This window comes from Aulonocara sp. 'chitande type north' Nkhata Bay, linkage group LG23, assembly GCF_057382095.1.
Source record: "Aulonocara sp. 'chitande type north' Nkhata Bay isolate Kocher_YH1m ecotype deep benthic linkage group LG23, A_spYH_male_GT1.1, whole genome shotgun sequence".
Lineage (NCBI taxonomy): Eukaryota > Metazoa > Chordata > Actinopteri > Cichliformes > Cichlidae > Aulonocara > Aulonocara sp. 'chitande type north' Nkhata Bay.
In genome coordinates, this window is record NC_141365.1 from 14083393 (window position 1) to 14099116 (window position 15724).

General features: G+C 40.2%; 2 protein-coding genes across 5 annotated transcripts in view; one reads left to right on the top strand and one right to left on the bottom strand.

Moving 5' to 3' along the window:
- Window positions 1-1486: 1486 nt before the first annotated feature.
- Window positions 1487-8718, bottom strand: nipa1 (NIPA magnesium transporter 1). Its single transcript, XM_086284142.1, has 5 exons — window positions 8331-8718; window positions 8206-8253; window positions 8039-8129; window positions 5075-5232; window positions 1487-4803 (listed from the first exon to the last, which is right to left on the bottom strand). The coding sequence occupies exons 1-5, from the start codon at window positions 8701-8703 to the stop codon at window positions 4301-4303; spliced, it is 1173 nt and encodes a 390-aa protein (XP_086140268.1). The 5' UTR covers window positions 8704-8718; the 3' UTR covers window positions 1487-4300.
- herc2 (HECT and RLD domain containing E3 ubiquitin protein ligase 2) overlaps window positions 8698-15724 on the top strand; it is a 57180-nt gene continuing 50153 nt past the window's right edge. For all 4 annotated transcript variants that reach the window (XM_086284137.1, XM_086284140.1, XM_086284138.1 and 1 more), the window contains exons 1-4: window positions 8698-8850; window positions 12022-12130; window positions 14084-14177; window positions 14314-14445. In XM_086284137.1, coding sequence (XP_086140263.1) covers window positions 12059-12130; window positions 14084-14177; window positions 14314-14445 — 298 coding nt within the window. In that variant the 5' untranslated portion in view covers window positions 8698-8850; window positions 12022-12058. The remainder of the gene's footprint in view (window positions 8851-12021; window positions 12131-14083; window positions 14178-14313; window positions 14446-15724) is intronic.

The window sequence follows — 15724 nt, forward strand, 5'->3', positions numbered from 1 at the left end:
TGTTTGATCAGCTGAACTGTGCTGCTGCAGTGGCTTTGAAGTTTTCTTCTCTTTGTGGAATTAACTAGTTGCACTTTTCTAATGTAATGTGACAGTTTTACATGTACTGTGACAGATTTCCCAACTTTTAGCAATAAAGAAATTTAGAAAGCGAAACTGAATAGCATCATCCGTTTAAATTTGAACTGATGGCTCCTCCCTTTTGGACTGTAATAATCAGGTAACAAACATGTAATAAGCATCTCAATAGCACGTTATATAAGTGCACTGTAGGCTTAACATTACCTCATAAGCAGTACATCAGCCCTGTTATTTGTTCACCCTGCAGAAGAAGACGAAATAGCACACACAGCACTTGATACACCAACTATAATGCTCTTTCCTTGGCTCCACTCTGTTGGGACCATACGCTCTGCTCTCATTTGGAGAAAGGTGATTAAAAGGAAATGAAGTCATTATACTGCAACATTCAGTAATTTTTTTAAACACACTGAAGTGTAATATAAGAAGGATTTTCAATGTCCCTAATGTCTTGTTACTGTTAATAATGTTTGTTTGTGCTGCTTCCACAGTAGAATAATTAATGTGATATAGAACACTGTTCTCTTGTCAGTCCTAAGATGAGTCAATACCGATGACACACATCTGCCTTTTAGTAAGAAAATACCCAGAAAAAAAAATCATCATATTAATAGGCTGACACCTTCTGACACCAACAATCATGCCACATTCTTTTTTTTTTTTTTTTTTTTTTTTTTTTAGATTTTTTTTTTTTTTTTTTTTTGGCCTGTCCCGTTTGGCTCCCTTGCCACCAGAATTGCCGTCCAAAGGCAAAGAAAGATGCCCAACGGATCCACTCCACCAAACTGACCATCCCAGCCCCGCCGCAATGGTCCACCCGATTCACCCTCCACCGTTTATTCTATCTTCACTCACTGAATACGGGACAGACCCGACTGGGGGAAAGAAGGGGAGAAAGAAAGAGGGAAAGAGAAACAGCCGAGAAGAGGGACGGGGGAGAAGGGCAAAAGACAAAAACCAACAGAACGGGCAGAGAAAAAAAAATGCACACATCAATCACCTGGACCACCCGCCGAGAAAGAAAAAAGAAAGCAAGCAGAAGAGAACAAGAGCAACAGAACAAACAACATCACAATGATACATGGGAATATGACAGCAAATACTAAACGTTAAACATCATTGTGCAGCACATAAGATCAACAGAACACAGCGTGCCCCGAGGCAGGAGCCAAAAAGGGTGCAGTCTGCGGGTGCGACCACCAGTGTGTACACCCGTGAGCATGGACGCGCTTGTTTTTTGTTTTTTTAAAAAGGTTCCTTCATGTAATAATCTGCTAGAGGGTGTGGGGGGGGGGGGGGGGGGGGGGGGGGGGGGCACAGCCCCGTCCTCCAGGGCGTGAAGCAGGTGTGGAGGAGATCAAAACTCCAGACATCCAGAGGCCCCCAGAACACAAGAGACCAAGTCTGCAAATCTGGTTTCTAATCAGACAGGTCTCACTTCAAAACATTTTGGTGTAATTTTCCAAAACAATGTATTTTAAATGTCATCCTTTGAAACCTGAATGGCCTGTTTTTGTTTCTCATACCTATATATGCTTATCTGTGGCAGACATTATAGATGTTTTAATATTATTAATTAATTAAGCGGTTTTAAAAAGCATGCAAATGTTTGTCTTTGAAATAAAGACATAAAAACTTGCAGTTCGGTGCTTAACAATGTTCATTAAACCACCAGCCTGGGTAAGGTTTATGCCACAGCTGGCATAAATGAACAGTATTGGTATTTACCAAAATCATTTTTATGTTTTTCTAATAAGTAATCCACCAGTATACGCAGGCTGTTTAATAATAATATTGTAACACTAAAAATATTTTTTTCTTCATTAATTTTAAAATGTTCTTTTACAACACCTAATAAAACATTTGTAAGGATGCCAAATTCCAGTTATTTTCTTGCATTCCTGATCAGAAAAATTAGTTTTAGTGGTTAAATCCTATGCTCAGATAATTTCTGACTTCTCCGAGGAGTCTATTGTGCTGGCTTGAATTTGGGTATAAAAATGTGAACAGAATCGTATAATTTTTCATTTTAAACATTTTTAAACAGTTTTTTTTAACTCGATGTTTGAGTGAATTATAGATAGACAGTATGCTGGTCTGATTTGAGCACCAAACTTGAGATAAACTGAATAATGTGATTGCACTAAAGTCCTCACACTCAGGGTGCTTTTCATCCTTTGTTATTTGGCTGCTTCAGTTTCAAAAATCTGGTTTGGAAATGTGGAAAATTTCAAAGAGTTTGTGCAAAAAGACTCAGATCTGAGGTCTCTACAGCAGGAAATCTGATCACCATGGTTCACTGCAGAACAGGGAACCATAAATATGCGCGGAGTCATAATTGACCATGCTGGGTCAGTCTCTAGTTAACAGTAAATGAGAAAGTGTCACTACAGTTTAAAAAGACGGAAGGAACTTATTCATTTATTCAAATATGTAGTTTATATTTGTTATGTTTGACTAACTAAAATAATATCCAACTCAGTTGATCGTCTATGCAAACTATTCAGACCGTCTCCTGAAATCTTCAGATTATGAGACAAAATTTCATGTTTGAGCTGCATTATAGCACAGCTTACAAACTCAAGCATGAATGTAATATTCATTCAATTGTATTCAGACATTATAATCAAAGTAAACAAGTTTATTGGCCCGTTTAAGTTAAAAGGGAAGATTAGAAGACAGTCATAAGTGTGGATGTGCTCGTCATGTTTATCATTTTTCATGATCTACTCTTAATAGTTTATGATAACAATAAAGTCACAGCCAGGAAACATCTGCTGACGTCTTCAGTGACCTCCAATAAGCTGAATTTAACACCCAGACTTTGTGTTCACTGGTGTGATAGTCAGAGAGATTCATTATGTGCCTCACAGTTTTCAAATTGTCCCAGAGGAACATCCAAGCTCCTCAGGTGTGTCCAAACTTTTGACTGGTGCTGTACATCATGTGAGATATTTGGACTGGAGCCTCCTTCCCTCCAAATAACAGAAGACAATGAAAAGCTAATCTGTAAGCTATTTCAGTAGAATTTAGCTTATCTTGTGTGATTTAAAAGTATTAATCAATCTCCCTTTTAAAGGATTATGAGTTATAGTCAGTTGCATTTTAAATGGATATAAATTAAGGGTTTGACACTGATGGAGGCACATCTTACGTCCACTTGTGTGTTTGTTCTTCTGTGAAGAGCTTCTGATGATGTTCACATGCTGGTATGTTTGCTCTGAGTCTGTGCATTAGTAATCTCAGGAGGAATGACTCATATAAATAACCAGGCATGAAAGTAGAACATTAATTAATTTATTCAAGTTTTAATGTATTCGTGTAAACAGCGAGTGGCCACAGAAGAGAAGGAATGTGTTACAAAATTCTCCTTTGCACAGAATACTCAGTCGTCCTCCACACAGCTGAAGAGGCAGCTTATGGAGTTACCTTCAATAATTTACAGGCGGCCTGAACTCACGGAGGTGATTCTAAGAACTGAGACAGCCTGTAAAAGCCTGATGGGCAAGACTCTGGAGGAAAGGAAGCACAGTTATTTACACAACAGTGACAAATTAACTGTCGGTCCTCAGACCACATTTAAGCTTGTAATGAAATGCCTCATTTATGATTCCAGTGCTCTTTAGAGTTTTTCAAGCAGGAAAATGTTCTATCAGTCTACACGTCCTCCAACTTTTCTTTTTTTTTTTTTTCATTTTAAAAAAACAAAAGAAACAAAAACAGGATTTGGACCACTGGTGCGATGAGGAGAATGGAAAGTGGTTTTTAACATTGCAGGCTTTGATATGATTGAAATTTTCTGCTTCTTTTTCATTAAACTGTGATATTTTACATTGGACAACACATGGAGAGGAGAAAGAGGACCCCTGATTTTTAATGTTTCTGCACAAAATCTTTGAACTCCATATCCCCAAACCAGATGATTTAGAGTTTGTTAAAGTTCCCTCAGTCGTAGATAAAGGCATTAGAAACACAGAGAGAAACATTAAAAATATAATCTTCTTTAAAATAAAAGGTGTCATAAGATAATTCAGCTGATTGAGGGTTAACTAGATGAAAGCGTTAACATCATATCTAGTGTTACTTCAAACATATTTAAGATAAAATAAACTAATTATATATCTTATGTTGTTTTGGTCATTCAAACTGGAGGTAGGAAAAAGTCTCAGGAACTCAACTTTGGCGCAGATGCGATGTAAAGGATTAAAAGGCATCTGAATCAGTCTGACTTTTCCTCTTTTTTCTTCCACGTAATCAGCGCCTCCTGGGAAATGTGCAGTAAAACAACACCGACGCACACCGTGGTTAAAGCACACAGTATGGCGAGGCTGTCTGTTATAGTCAGCGCGGTCCACTCCTTAAAGAGAAGACCGGAAGCTAAAATCACGGTGGACGTGAACGTCACATAGTAAATCGCTTCAAATATGTTGGAGCTGAAACACTCCAGCGCCTTGTTGATGAAGAAGAACTGTGTGAGGATACTGACAGCCAGCGTGCCCAGCAAGCCCAGGAAGAGCGCCCGAGCCCTGCTGCTTGACGGGCCCTCGCCGAATGCGTCCGGAACCGCCAAGCCGAGGCCTTTGCTGCTCGGCACTGTGAAGCTTCCCAGCAAGGAACATATGGCAACGTACACCATGATGTTAGATGTGCCATGAGCCGGAGCGACCCACACGATGAGAATGATCAGCAGCAGGACCACCACAAGGGCGTACGTGACAAACACTGCAGGACAACAAGAGAAACCAAGAGTTATTTTAGGAGCAGGTGTAGAGAAGTTGTATTACACACTAACTATAGTCCTTTTTACTGTCTGCAAAGTAAAGGAGTGTATATTGGTATTTAATGGCCTACTGAAAAGCTTCTGGACACAACAGATCAGTCAGATGAGGAAGTGTATATACACATATACATAATGTTGGTGTAAAACAGAATGACTGATTAAGTGCATAATCAGTGTGAAGGAAACAGCAAATAAAGAGCCCCTCTGCGTTACCTGGGTTGAGGAGCCTCTCCTCCAACTCGAGCCTTGAAGTTGCCTCTGCTGTCGGGGCGTGAATGATGAGCACCACAGAGCCGCAGCAGCATAAAACACAGCCGAGCTTCCCCAGGATGCTTAAATGCTCTTTCAAGATCCAGGAGGCCAACACAGCCCTGCAGCACCCAAACACACACCGTCAAAAGTTCAAGAAATTAAAGTGTTTAAACAGTTTCTTCTCTTGTAGAGCTTAAATCAGGGGTGGGGAACTCCAGGCCTCAAGGGCTGGTGTCCTGCAGGTTTTAGATCTCACCCTGGGTCAGTACAACTGAATCAAATGATTAGTTCATTACCAGGCCTCTGGAGAACTTCAAGACATGTTGAGGAGGTAATTAAGCCATTTAGATCAACTGTGTTGGATGAAGGACACATCTAAAACCTGCAGGACACTGGCCCTTGAGGCCTGGAGTTCACCCACCCCTGGTTTAAATGATGCAGCAGTATCATTTAAACCATTCACTAATACTACCAACAGTTTAAAGGCTGTAAATATTAATCATACTGTTGACTCCCATCAGCAAATAAAGAGGACCTTTACTGAAAGGAGTGGCTGAGATTTATTGGCTGTGTCCCGACAGTTTTACACACCTACAACCGGTGATCCAGTTTCATTAAGTTATATGATTTACAGATGCTGGCGTTGACTGACAGACATGATTTTATTTTTAAAATAACAAAAAAATTATCAGCTTTTTACAGTTGATCTTCAACTTCAGGCATGTTACCTAAAGTAGAAGATTTACAACTTCAGGTAACATACCTGTCAGATGAGAGGTGTGGCAGTGATAAGGATATAAGGATTTATGTCTTCAAGTGCAACAGAAACAACTGATTCAACAGGGCGAGAAGTTTAATCCTCTCAGGTTAAAGTAACACAAACATTCTGCTGTCAGAAATTGTGATTTCTGTCTTTTAATAACCGTTTTCCCAAGTCTCAAATAAATAATCAATCAGTGGACAAAAAGAAATAAGGATGATCACTGTTATACCTTAAAAACCATTTCAGAATCAGAAAACTTTGTTGTCCATTGGAAAGCAGGGGATTTAAACGTGTTACTCAGTGTATACAAACAAAACAGCAAAAGAAAAGGAACATAAGACACGATATAAACGCCACACAGCAAGATCATGTGATGCTCAAAAAACAAACAAACATTATTTGGCTGCAGGGAACTGATAGTGCTGTCTTTATGTCCCACTGCCTGGGTGGAGATCTGACACTGTGTGGTGTCAGTTTTTTTGTTTATCTGCTCAGTGACCCGTGACAGTTTTTGATTTGTTTTTACTGAAATAAATGTGTGCCAATATACGATGCTGTAAGTGTGAACATCTGGTCTGGTTTTGTGGTGAGTCACAGGAAGTGTTCCGCATAGCTCACTACTAGGCCCCATCCTCTTCACTTTTTCAATTCTAAAAGCCAAATCTAACTTAAATTTAAGCGTTAATGGGTAAATGAAATGGTGTATCTAGCTTCTCATCAGCAGGGGCAGATTCAGCTCCGATCGTTGACTTTTAATTATTTCTTTGAACATAAATCTGTAACGACTTCAAAAAAAGAAGAGTTGGGTGCACAAGTTTGAATTTATTTTGGATTTTCTGTAATCCAGACAGAGTCAAAAATATAGATACAAACACAAATAAACATACACACTCACTTTAATTTTTTAATAAGTGATGCTGCAGGTTTTACGAAGTTGACAAGGCCAAGGACTGTTAACTTCTTGTTAGTGGTCATGATTGACTTTGGTTGTTGCTGTTTGCCAGCATTAAAAAGGATTTGTTTGACAACACTCAATAGACTGACCAATACTCAGAACAAATCCAAGGAACTCAGTGAAGATCTAAGAATAAAAATTGTAGTTTTACGCAAGTTGAAAAGGTCTCTTGAATCCATTTCTAAGCAACTGCAGAATTATCAATTCAAACAACCGTAGATAAGTACAAGTTACTCAGATATATCACCACTTTGCTAAAGTCTGAACGAAGACCAAAACTGTCTCCCTTGGATGAGAGGAAATTGGTAAGTATTTTTGGGGAACAACCAAGGAACCATCAAGGCTCAAGCATGCCATAAGCTGGAACCTGTTGTAACACCAGCATCGCTGTACACAGTGAAGCAAATTTTACATCGCCATGAACTGAGAGGGAACCACCAAGAAAGAAACCCCTGCTCCAAAATCAAAACCTCCAACAGCTTGATTTAAAATTGCAAATGCCCAGGTGGACAAGTCAAATGTTTCCTGGAGAAAAGGTCAGACAAGAACATTTTTATCTATTTTAACAAATGACAAAAGGTATGTTTGGAGTAAAGGTGAGTCCTTCAAACCTAAAAACACTACACGATCTGTTAAGCATGGTGGTGGTAGTATCATGCTCTCAGGCTGCTTTGCTTCGACGGTACTGGTAGATTGCAAAAAGTGGATTGACTAATGATGAAGACCGACTACCTCCAAATTCTTCATCTTAACCCCAATTCGATTGTTAAAAGTTAATGCTCCAAACACACATTAATACTTAAAACTGCTCTTGGAATTACTAAAGCAGGATAACATAATGCTTTGGAAATGCTTTTGGAACCACAATCCTAAATGAAAATTAGTGGATAACACTTAAAAGCGGGGTCAGTGCCAGGAAATAAAGCAGCTTAAATTAATTCTACCAAATATAGCAAGAAGAGTGGTTGATTTGGTACTATATAGAATTAAACAAAATATTAGTGGGGTTATATAGATTTATGGTTGGACCTATAAAGACATTAAAGACGTATGTTGTACATATATAGCTCAAAATGACCATGATATTCATGCCCATGAGGAGTTGATTAAAACTTCTGTATGATGTTTGTAGTTTAGCCCAAAAAGATTCCTCGTGGAGCTGAATACTTAAGAAACAAACAACCAAATGACGAGCAACTGAACTCACCCAAACAGCACTCCTAGGGCTCCCAGAGGAGTAACTACCACCGCAGGGGCCACATTGTATGCCAGGAAATTACCAACCTGACCCGTAATCACTGCAGAGATTCACAGACAGGTGTGTGAGACATATAATTTTCTAAATAACACACCAAGTCTGTAAATGATACTCACTACACAGTGTCCCACTCCACCACACCACATCTGTGAGGTACGACCTTCCTGTTGGAGAACATTCAAAAGTTCAGTCAGTCTCTATTATTCCACAAACAGCCACGTTTACTGTTTCTGTGCTTTACCTCTGTGGCGGGAACGTAGTATCCCTTTTTTCTGCAGCACAAATGTCGACCCATTAATGAAACTTGATATTATAGCTATTGTTATTCCCAGATTTTGAGAAGAAACTGCCGGTAGTCCTGAGTCAGAGGCCATTACTGCTGCTCTGTTTACTTCCCGTTTCTTTGAGCCACAGCGACACCCAGCGGACATCTCAGCTTCACCCCAGGTCAGCCCAGCCTCTCCTATGTCCCGCCTCAAGTCTGAAAGTAGCGTTAATTTTATAACACCGCTCTGCGCGCGCAGGGCGGCCGCACTGGAATCAGTGGAATCAACATTGCCGCCTCTTGCGCAATAAACCCCGCCCGTGGGTACGCTGTGGTGATACACATGCATCGCACTGAAGCAGGCAGTTAAAACTACGTAATTTGTTTCCATGTCTCGTGCACTAGTTCGCGATCCGTCAATCAAGCCCATAATGAAGGTCTCGTTAATGCAGCAGAGCAGCTGAGGGGACGAGAGCAGATTGAGAAGAAACCGCAGGTAATTCACAGCGTTGTTGCTGAAAACTGACATGTTCCTGTCTGTGTTACTGAGCTCCGTGACCCGCTGCGTGTCGCTCGGTTCGGTGTCAGCTCACAGCAGCTCGTTTATCAGCGCCTGCATGAGAGCTGCTTTAGCACGGGCTAGTGCTAGCTGGCTAGCAGGCTAAGTGATTAGCTTTAGCGCCAAGCTAACGCTGCCCAGCGTTAGGTACAGCTTTATGAGCTCAGTGATGCTGTGTCAGTGTGCGGTGTTCTCTGACTGCTGTTTGTTATCATGTGTGGGGAAATAGCGTCAAAACATCAAGGTTATCACTGCTTTTGCTAGCATGCAATGCTGCGATCTGCTGTTTTCCTCCCAGCGATTTATGTAGCTGAAACATTTCTGGCCCCAAATCATAATCGCCTTCATGTTATTTAACGTCGTTCAACGCCTTATTTAGGCTCTGATTAGGTTATAATTATTACTACCCCTGTTATGGATGAGAGTCTTTCTTGTCTTATGTAAAGTTGTTTTTCAAACCCAGCTGCTAAAGCTCAACCCACTTACTGCTTAATCACATTTTTATGCATCATCTGTCAGTGAATATTCGAGTCCAAGTTTCCCATTTGTTTACACGCCTTTTCATATTACCTGACTATGGAGAGCTTTCCTTACTGTCACTCTACACACACAGACGAATATTTATATAAAACGAAGTAACATTAACATGATATTAACACGCTAAACTAGTATAGTCGTTGCTGTATACTACTTTCTGTGTCAAACAGCCAACAAAACTGAATTACAGTCGTAAAAACAGGGCTTACATAAAGTAGAATAAATGCAGCATGACAAACATGGCCAGTAGGGTAAAATAACAAAAAATTAATATAATTAAGCATGTTAAGCACGTTTGATTTTGCAGATTTCTATGATAGATGCACTTCCTGATGCAGCCCAAATTTTCCTCCTGGGACCATCCAATGATCTTGTCAGACAAATATGTAAACCACTGCTGTAGTGGTTAGTGGACATATTGAACAAAGGATATTGAAGATGAAATTGTCTGGCATAAGGACCCCAAGTGACGTCATCATGAATGTAGTGAAGGAGGACATGCAGAGGGTTGGTGTGACAGAGGATACTAGGGATAGAGCGAGGTTGATGCAGGTGATATGATGTGGTAACTGCTAAAAGAAGAAGAAAAATAGTCTTCTTCTAAATATCCACTGTGTGATGGCAGTAATCTATAGTAGATCCCAAGTTTGTCTCAGTTCCTTTTCTAACAGCAAACGGTGATACCATTTCTAATGAGACAAGCTTTAGAAGCAGTTAGGAGGGTGTGAGGTTCATAAGGTTTGACTAAATCCATAAGCAGGCTTTAAAAGTAATTTAAGTTAAAATCTATCTGATACCTAAGAGTTGGCCAGTGTGGGCATCGAGGATGGTGATGTGGTTTCATCTCTGGCAGTTTAGGTGGATGTGGGACCTTTGGCACAGATTCGAGTAGAGGAAATTGTAGAAGTCTAAACCTGATGCTAGGAAGGAGTTGATGACTTTATCAAGATGCGTTAGAGATGTAAAAAAAAATTTATTAAATGTATTTCTTCGCTGGGGAAGGCTAGCCAGTACGGCCTTATTAATTTGTGTGTGAAAGCACAGCTCAAAGTCAAAGATCACATTCAGATTGATGCTGAGGGCAGATTTTCAAGGTTTTTATTCAGGTTCCAGGTCAGATATGGAAGGAATAATAAGAGCTTCAGATCTGGACTCTTTGATCTAAAGAAAGAAATGCATTTTGTTACTAAATAGGCTAAATGGAGCATATACCTGTGTATCAGCCATATGAGCAACAGTGTAAATCACCATTATATTGATGGATTATCTAACGGATAAGTGTAGGTATTACAGGATCAGGCAGCACAAGAGGAACAGATGTTTTGCAGAGAGTGGTCAATGTATTATCCACAGCCACAGTTATTTGGATGACTTCTGCATCAAACAGTGAAGGAATCAAAATAGTGTGAGGATTCCAACTGAATTTGAATAGCCATGATGGAGGAGAAGAAACACAGACACATTCAAACAGCTAACAGAGACACTGCGTTGCATGAAAATGTCTGAGATTATACCACATCGCAAGCAGCACAATTCCACTCAGATTCACATTCCTTTCCACCTGGAAACTAGAATAGAAGTAATTACTGTGGCCTAGGAAGTAGGGCTGGGCAATATGAGAAAAATCTAATATCACAAAATTTTTTGGCTTTGTTGCGATACACTATATATATCACGATATGTCTTGAGCCCCAGCACCTGTGGTAACGTGGGCTAAGGGGGTGAGCTGCAGTTTTAAGCCTTCATGAAATCAAGTTTTTCATGTAAAGATCGGCATGTGTGGTATCCACAGAAACTTCAGAATCTCGGTTAAAAGCTCATGAGAACCATTTCTACAACCACTAAACACTGTGAAAACTACAAACAATTAAAAGAGCAGTTACGCAATTTTGCAAAATGTCCCTAAACACAGAAAACAAAGCCACAAACTCACTTGACTTTTTGTAACGAAGCAAATTGTGCATTGTCTAAAAGCAGAGATCTTGCAGATTTCGAAACTGCAAGTTTTGTCACGCTCCGACCAAAATCTTCCACTTGGGAATGGGAATCAATGCATTCGTGGCATGTGGAAGGGAAAAAAAACATATTAAATTTCATGCAGACAGCTTAATATTTCCATGGCAACCTATACTCGATGGTTACGATAAAACCATTGAGTATAGCCATCATACGCAGAAAAACTTGCGATACATCCATTATATTCAATATATCGCCCACCCCTACTAGAAAGGTCTTCTTGAAGCACATCAAACTGCTTTCACTGTGTTCCCTCTGGTTCTTCGTTACCTCGCTGAGCTCATCCATCTAATTGTCTTCACTTGAGCGATAATCGTCAGGATAAAAACAGACATGCTTTTAATGATTTTACTGACTTTACCTAGGATGAAGTCACTAAAAAGTAGCATATTAAGGGAAAACTTGAAACAAACCTGGAAAGTAAAGTTTGTAATTGATGGTCATAAAGCTCAGTCCATTTTCATGTACTTACATTGTCATTATTTGTGGATTCCCACCTTGCAGTGACTTAAATTGTCTTTTTATAGCACTCCTTGTTGCATGGTTTTCTTGCAGGTTGGCTGCGTTTGCAGCCCAGAGAGGAGAGGGAAAGATGCCTTCTCCATCATTTACCCTCGATGCTCAGCTGAGATTTCATGACAAATGGCTGAAGATAGACCTGCAGGTATGTACACGAGAAGGAGGCAGTGGCACAAAATAATATTTATCGTGGTGGGTTTTGTTTTTTGGTTGTTTTTTTTTTCCCCCCCAGTCACTTGATCTGTCAAGTGACTGAGGAGAAGAGATGATCTGTAATGTTTCTTATCTTTACCTCAGCTGTGAGATCAATTTTCCAGATTAACTGGGAAAACGTTACCCCATGTCAGTGTGTCATACTCACTGTTGTCCCCTAGCTGTTTCTTTGTTTTCTAAATATTTCAGAATCGTGGTGCCTTATTGATTGTATTTTACATGACTGACTGCTGTCATGTCAGAACCAGAATTAGTAGAGTTTTATATTTTGAAACCTTTAGTTTTCAGTTAAGTTTAATTTCACTTACTTTGCAGAGAGGGTTTTGTCATTTCACTTTAGTTTTTTATTCTTAAGAAATGTTCAGACTTAGTTGAGTTTTTAACTGGTTTCGGTGTTTGTGTCACTTTTTTCTTTTATATGTAATAGTTGGTGTTTTTCTGGAGCCCAATTTTGAGAGGTTCAAAACAGGAAAAACGGTGCATTACAATAATACAGACAGTTGGCTCACAGGGCAGTAAACATCTGCAGCAGAGCCTCTCGAGATTAGTTCTGACTAAAACCAGAGACATTTCCTCTGTATTTGTATTTTCAGGGCTTGAGTGGAATTCCTCTGTATATTAATTTGTGCCTCACACATGCATAAGAATGGATGAAAATTACATTTTTGATTTTAGGTCAGAGGCATGTAGGATACAAAATGGCTCTATAGAGGCCACTATGAAAATTTCTATGAAGGTCGAAGTCTACAAGAAGCCTTGATTACATATCTGCGTCAGACCTCATGCAGATGATTATTGTTTTTCTGGTTCAGCCTGTAATAAAGTACATCACCAGAAAATCTTTCTTTTTTCTTTTGTTGAATGTCTGTGTTGTGGAAACAAACCCTTGTTGTTAGTAATTATGAACTCTTTCAGTGAATACACCACAGACTTAACAGGCTGCAGTCTCTCTACCCGGAACTTGAAAATTAATTTGGATCATCCTATCAGGACTTGATTTTAGGACCCACCATTTTCCCACCATAAAAGCTTCTTTCAGCACTGAAGGAAGTGCAGCTTTAGTGTTATCTGTCTGCTCAGTCTCTGAGCTAACATGGGTTCAAATCTGTCTAAGAATGAGGAAACATTTGGCTTTCAGCTTGTGAATATTTCAGAGCAAACCAATGTCATGCATATGTGTTGTAGCACTAAGGGGATGACACACAAATGGTTTTTTTCTTCAGTCGGTTGATACTCTGAGATAAAACAGCTATTCTGGTACTCTTGAGTTGTGAAGGCTGCACAGATAGATGAAAGGACCTCTGTGTACACTCTTTAGCGAGGAATAAAATTCAGGGAAATGATGTGGAATGACCTGATTATGGAGAAAATAATGCTCTTGGCCATCTTGAGCTGACCTTGAGCACCCTTAAAGAAAATGGTTAGCAGCAATTGAATTTTCAAAATAAGAGGATTATCCAGTAGGATATTATTTGTGGTGTTATCACAGTTCGTTCAGCATGTAACTCAGCCTGTATCCAAGTCAGTGTCTGACCCTCTGAGGAAAAACTTTGGATCAATGAATGATCAGAGTGGATCCATATTAGCTGTTGTGTTCTGATAACGTGATGGAAATGTGTCTGCAGAAGTGACTAGAGAACAAACCGAACGCTATTAATACGCACCACTGTGTGGCTCAGGTCAGGACTTTTTTGTGGGGGGGTTCACAGTATGTAAGTAGAAATTGTTGTTTTCGAATAAATTACTTCACTGCTGGAAATTTTCCTTTAGCTGTGGATAAAACCTTTGAGGTGGTGTCAAATATGTCTCCATGCAGCATTAATAAAAGCAGAGGTTTCTGTTCTGTTCTGCACTGCACTGATTGTGTTTCTCTTCCTTCTGGCAGCGGGCTTTTTCTCCAGAGGGTCTGAGTGAGATGTGGAATGAGATGGTAAAAGATGAGGAGATAACATTCAACGGAGAAGAATCAGCTCACCCAGGTATTTATGTGTGACATGTGACACCTATTTCCACGCCGTCTGAGGATTGATACCTGAGATTGGGACAGACAGCAGTGCTTTAACCTTGCTGCTGAGGATGAAGGTTAACGTCCTAATCTCTTCTGACTCTTTATAGAAGACTGCACTGACTGTTTTGGAGCTCAGAAGAAGGATGAGCCCAATGATAAAGAGAAGAAGGAAGAGGAGGAGACGTCGACGTCGGTGCATCACTCCATCATTGAGACATGGGACTGGGGACGGCAGCCAGGTGAGAAAACTACCTGAGTGAGTTTAAAAGTCGGGTTAGCTGCAGTAATTCCTGCTGCAGTCTCGTGCTCCCCCTGTGACTCCTGTCATTTTATGCCTTTCCGTTTCCAAGTAGGGTAATTAATACTACGCTGAGAGCAGAGGGTTTCGTAACACCTACATGTGAACTACATAAATCTCGTTTTAGCTAACGGCTCATCTCTCACTGTTTGGCGGTGTGTCTGGCCATGTTGATGTGTGTGTGTTTTGCTGGCACGTGAGGTGTGGAAACTGAAATGACAACCTAAAGTCTGCTGGTCTGAGTGGTTATTTTTACCCTGCAGAGTTTAATCTTAGTTGGCATTACGTTGGTTCACAGCGGGATACAGACTCTCACCCAGTTTGTTTGCTGGTGGGGCTGGGTGGGACGGTTCATGGTGGCAGGAGATAAGCACCGAGCAGGCGGGCCAGTTAATACAGATTTTGATACTGTCTGCCTGGTTGCTTCCTCCTTGTTTTTATTATTGACTGAGACAGGAAGTTGGGCTGGTGTGTACAGTGAGTGTAACTGGATCGCCGCATGGACAAGTGCTCTGTCATTGATGCTTAAAGTTCAAACGGCACACTTCCTGCTTTCCCATTGGATGTTTGTAATTTCCCGAGCTGCTGCGTTGAAGCCAGGATGTTGACATGTGAGATCTTTGCAGGTTTCCTCTCTGTCCCTTGTTAGATTTTTATTAAAGATGTGATAATTTCCTGTGAGTCTAATATTTCTTCAGCTGTGAGGAATGCAGACTGAGCAGAGAGTCTGACTAGGATCCATATCTGTTCTGACAGCTGAGCACAGCTGACTGCTGTGTGGCTCATACAACCTCAGGACAGTCTGGCTTACATAAAGCTTAAGTGGATTTCAGAACTGCTATTTTGGCCCACTTCGCCTTCCCTGCAGCGCTGTGGTTTAGACACAAAAAGGTTTTCTTTTGAGTCAGATCAGAACTCAGGACTTGCTGTGATGAAACTCAGTGGGACAAAATTTATTTTATTTTTTAATTGAGCAACCCTGAAGCATCTAACCAAAAAGCTTAGGTTGCTATACCCGGGGTTGGAAGTGGGATCTTAAATCTGCATTCATTTAAATGTCCAGCAGGGTGGGACTTCCTGATGAGTTTAGTTTTTTGCTCATTTCAGGTAATTGATGAGTACGACATGTTTGTTTTTTGTAAATTATGGTCATTCGATGGGCCTAAAAGGATGATTATCCAGGATGTTTATTGCCTGATGATTTGTCAACTAACTTATTA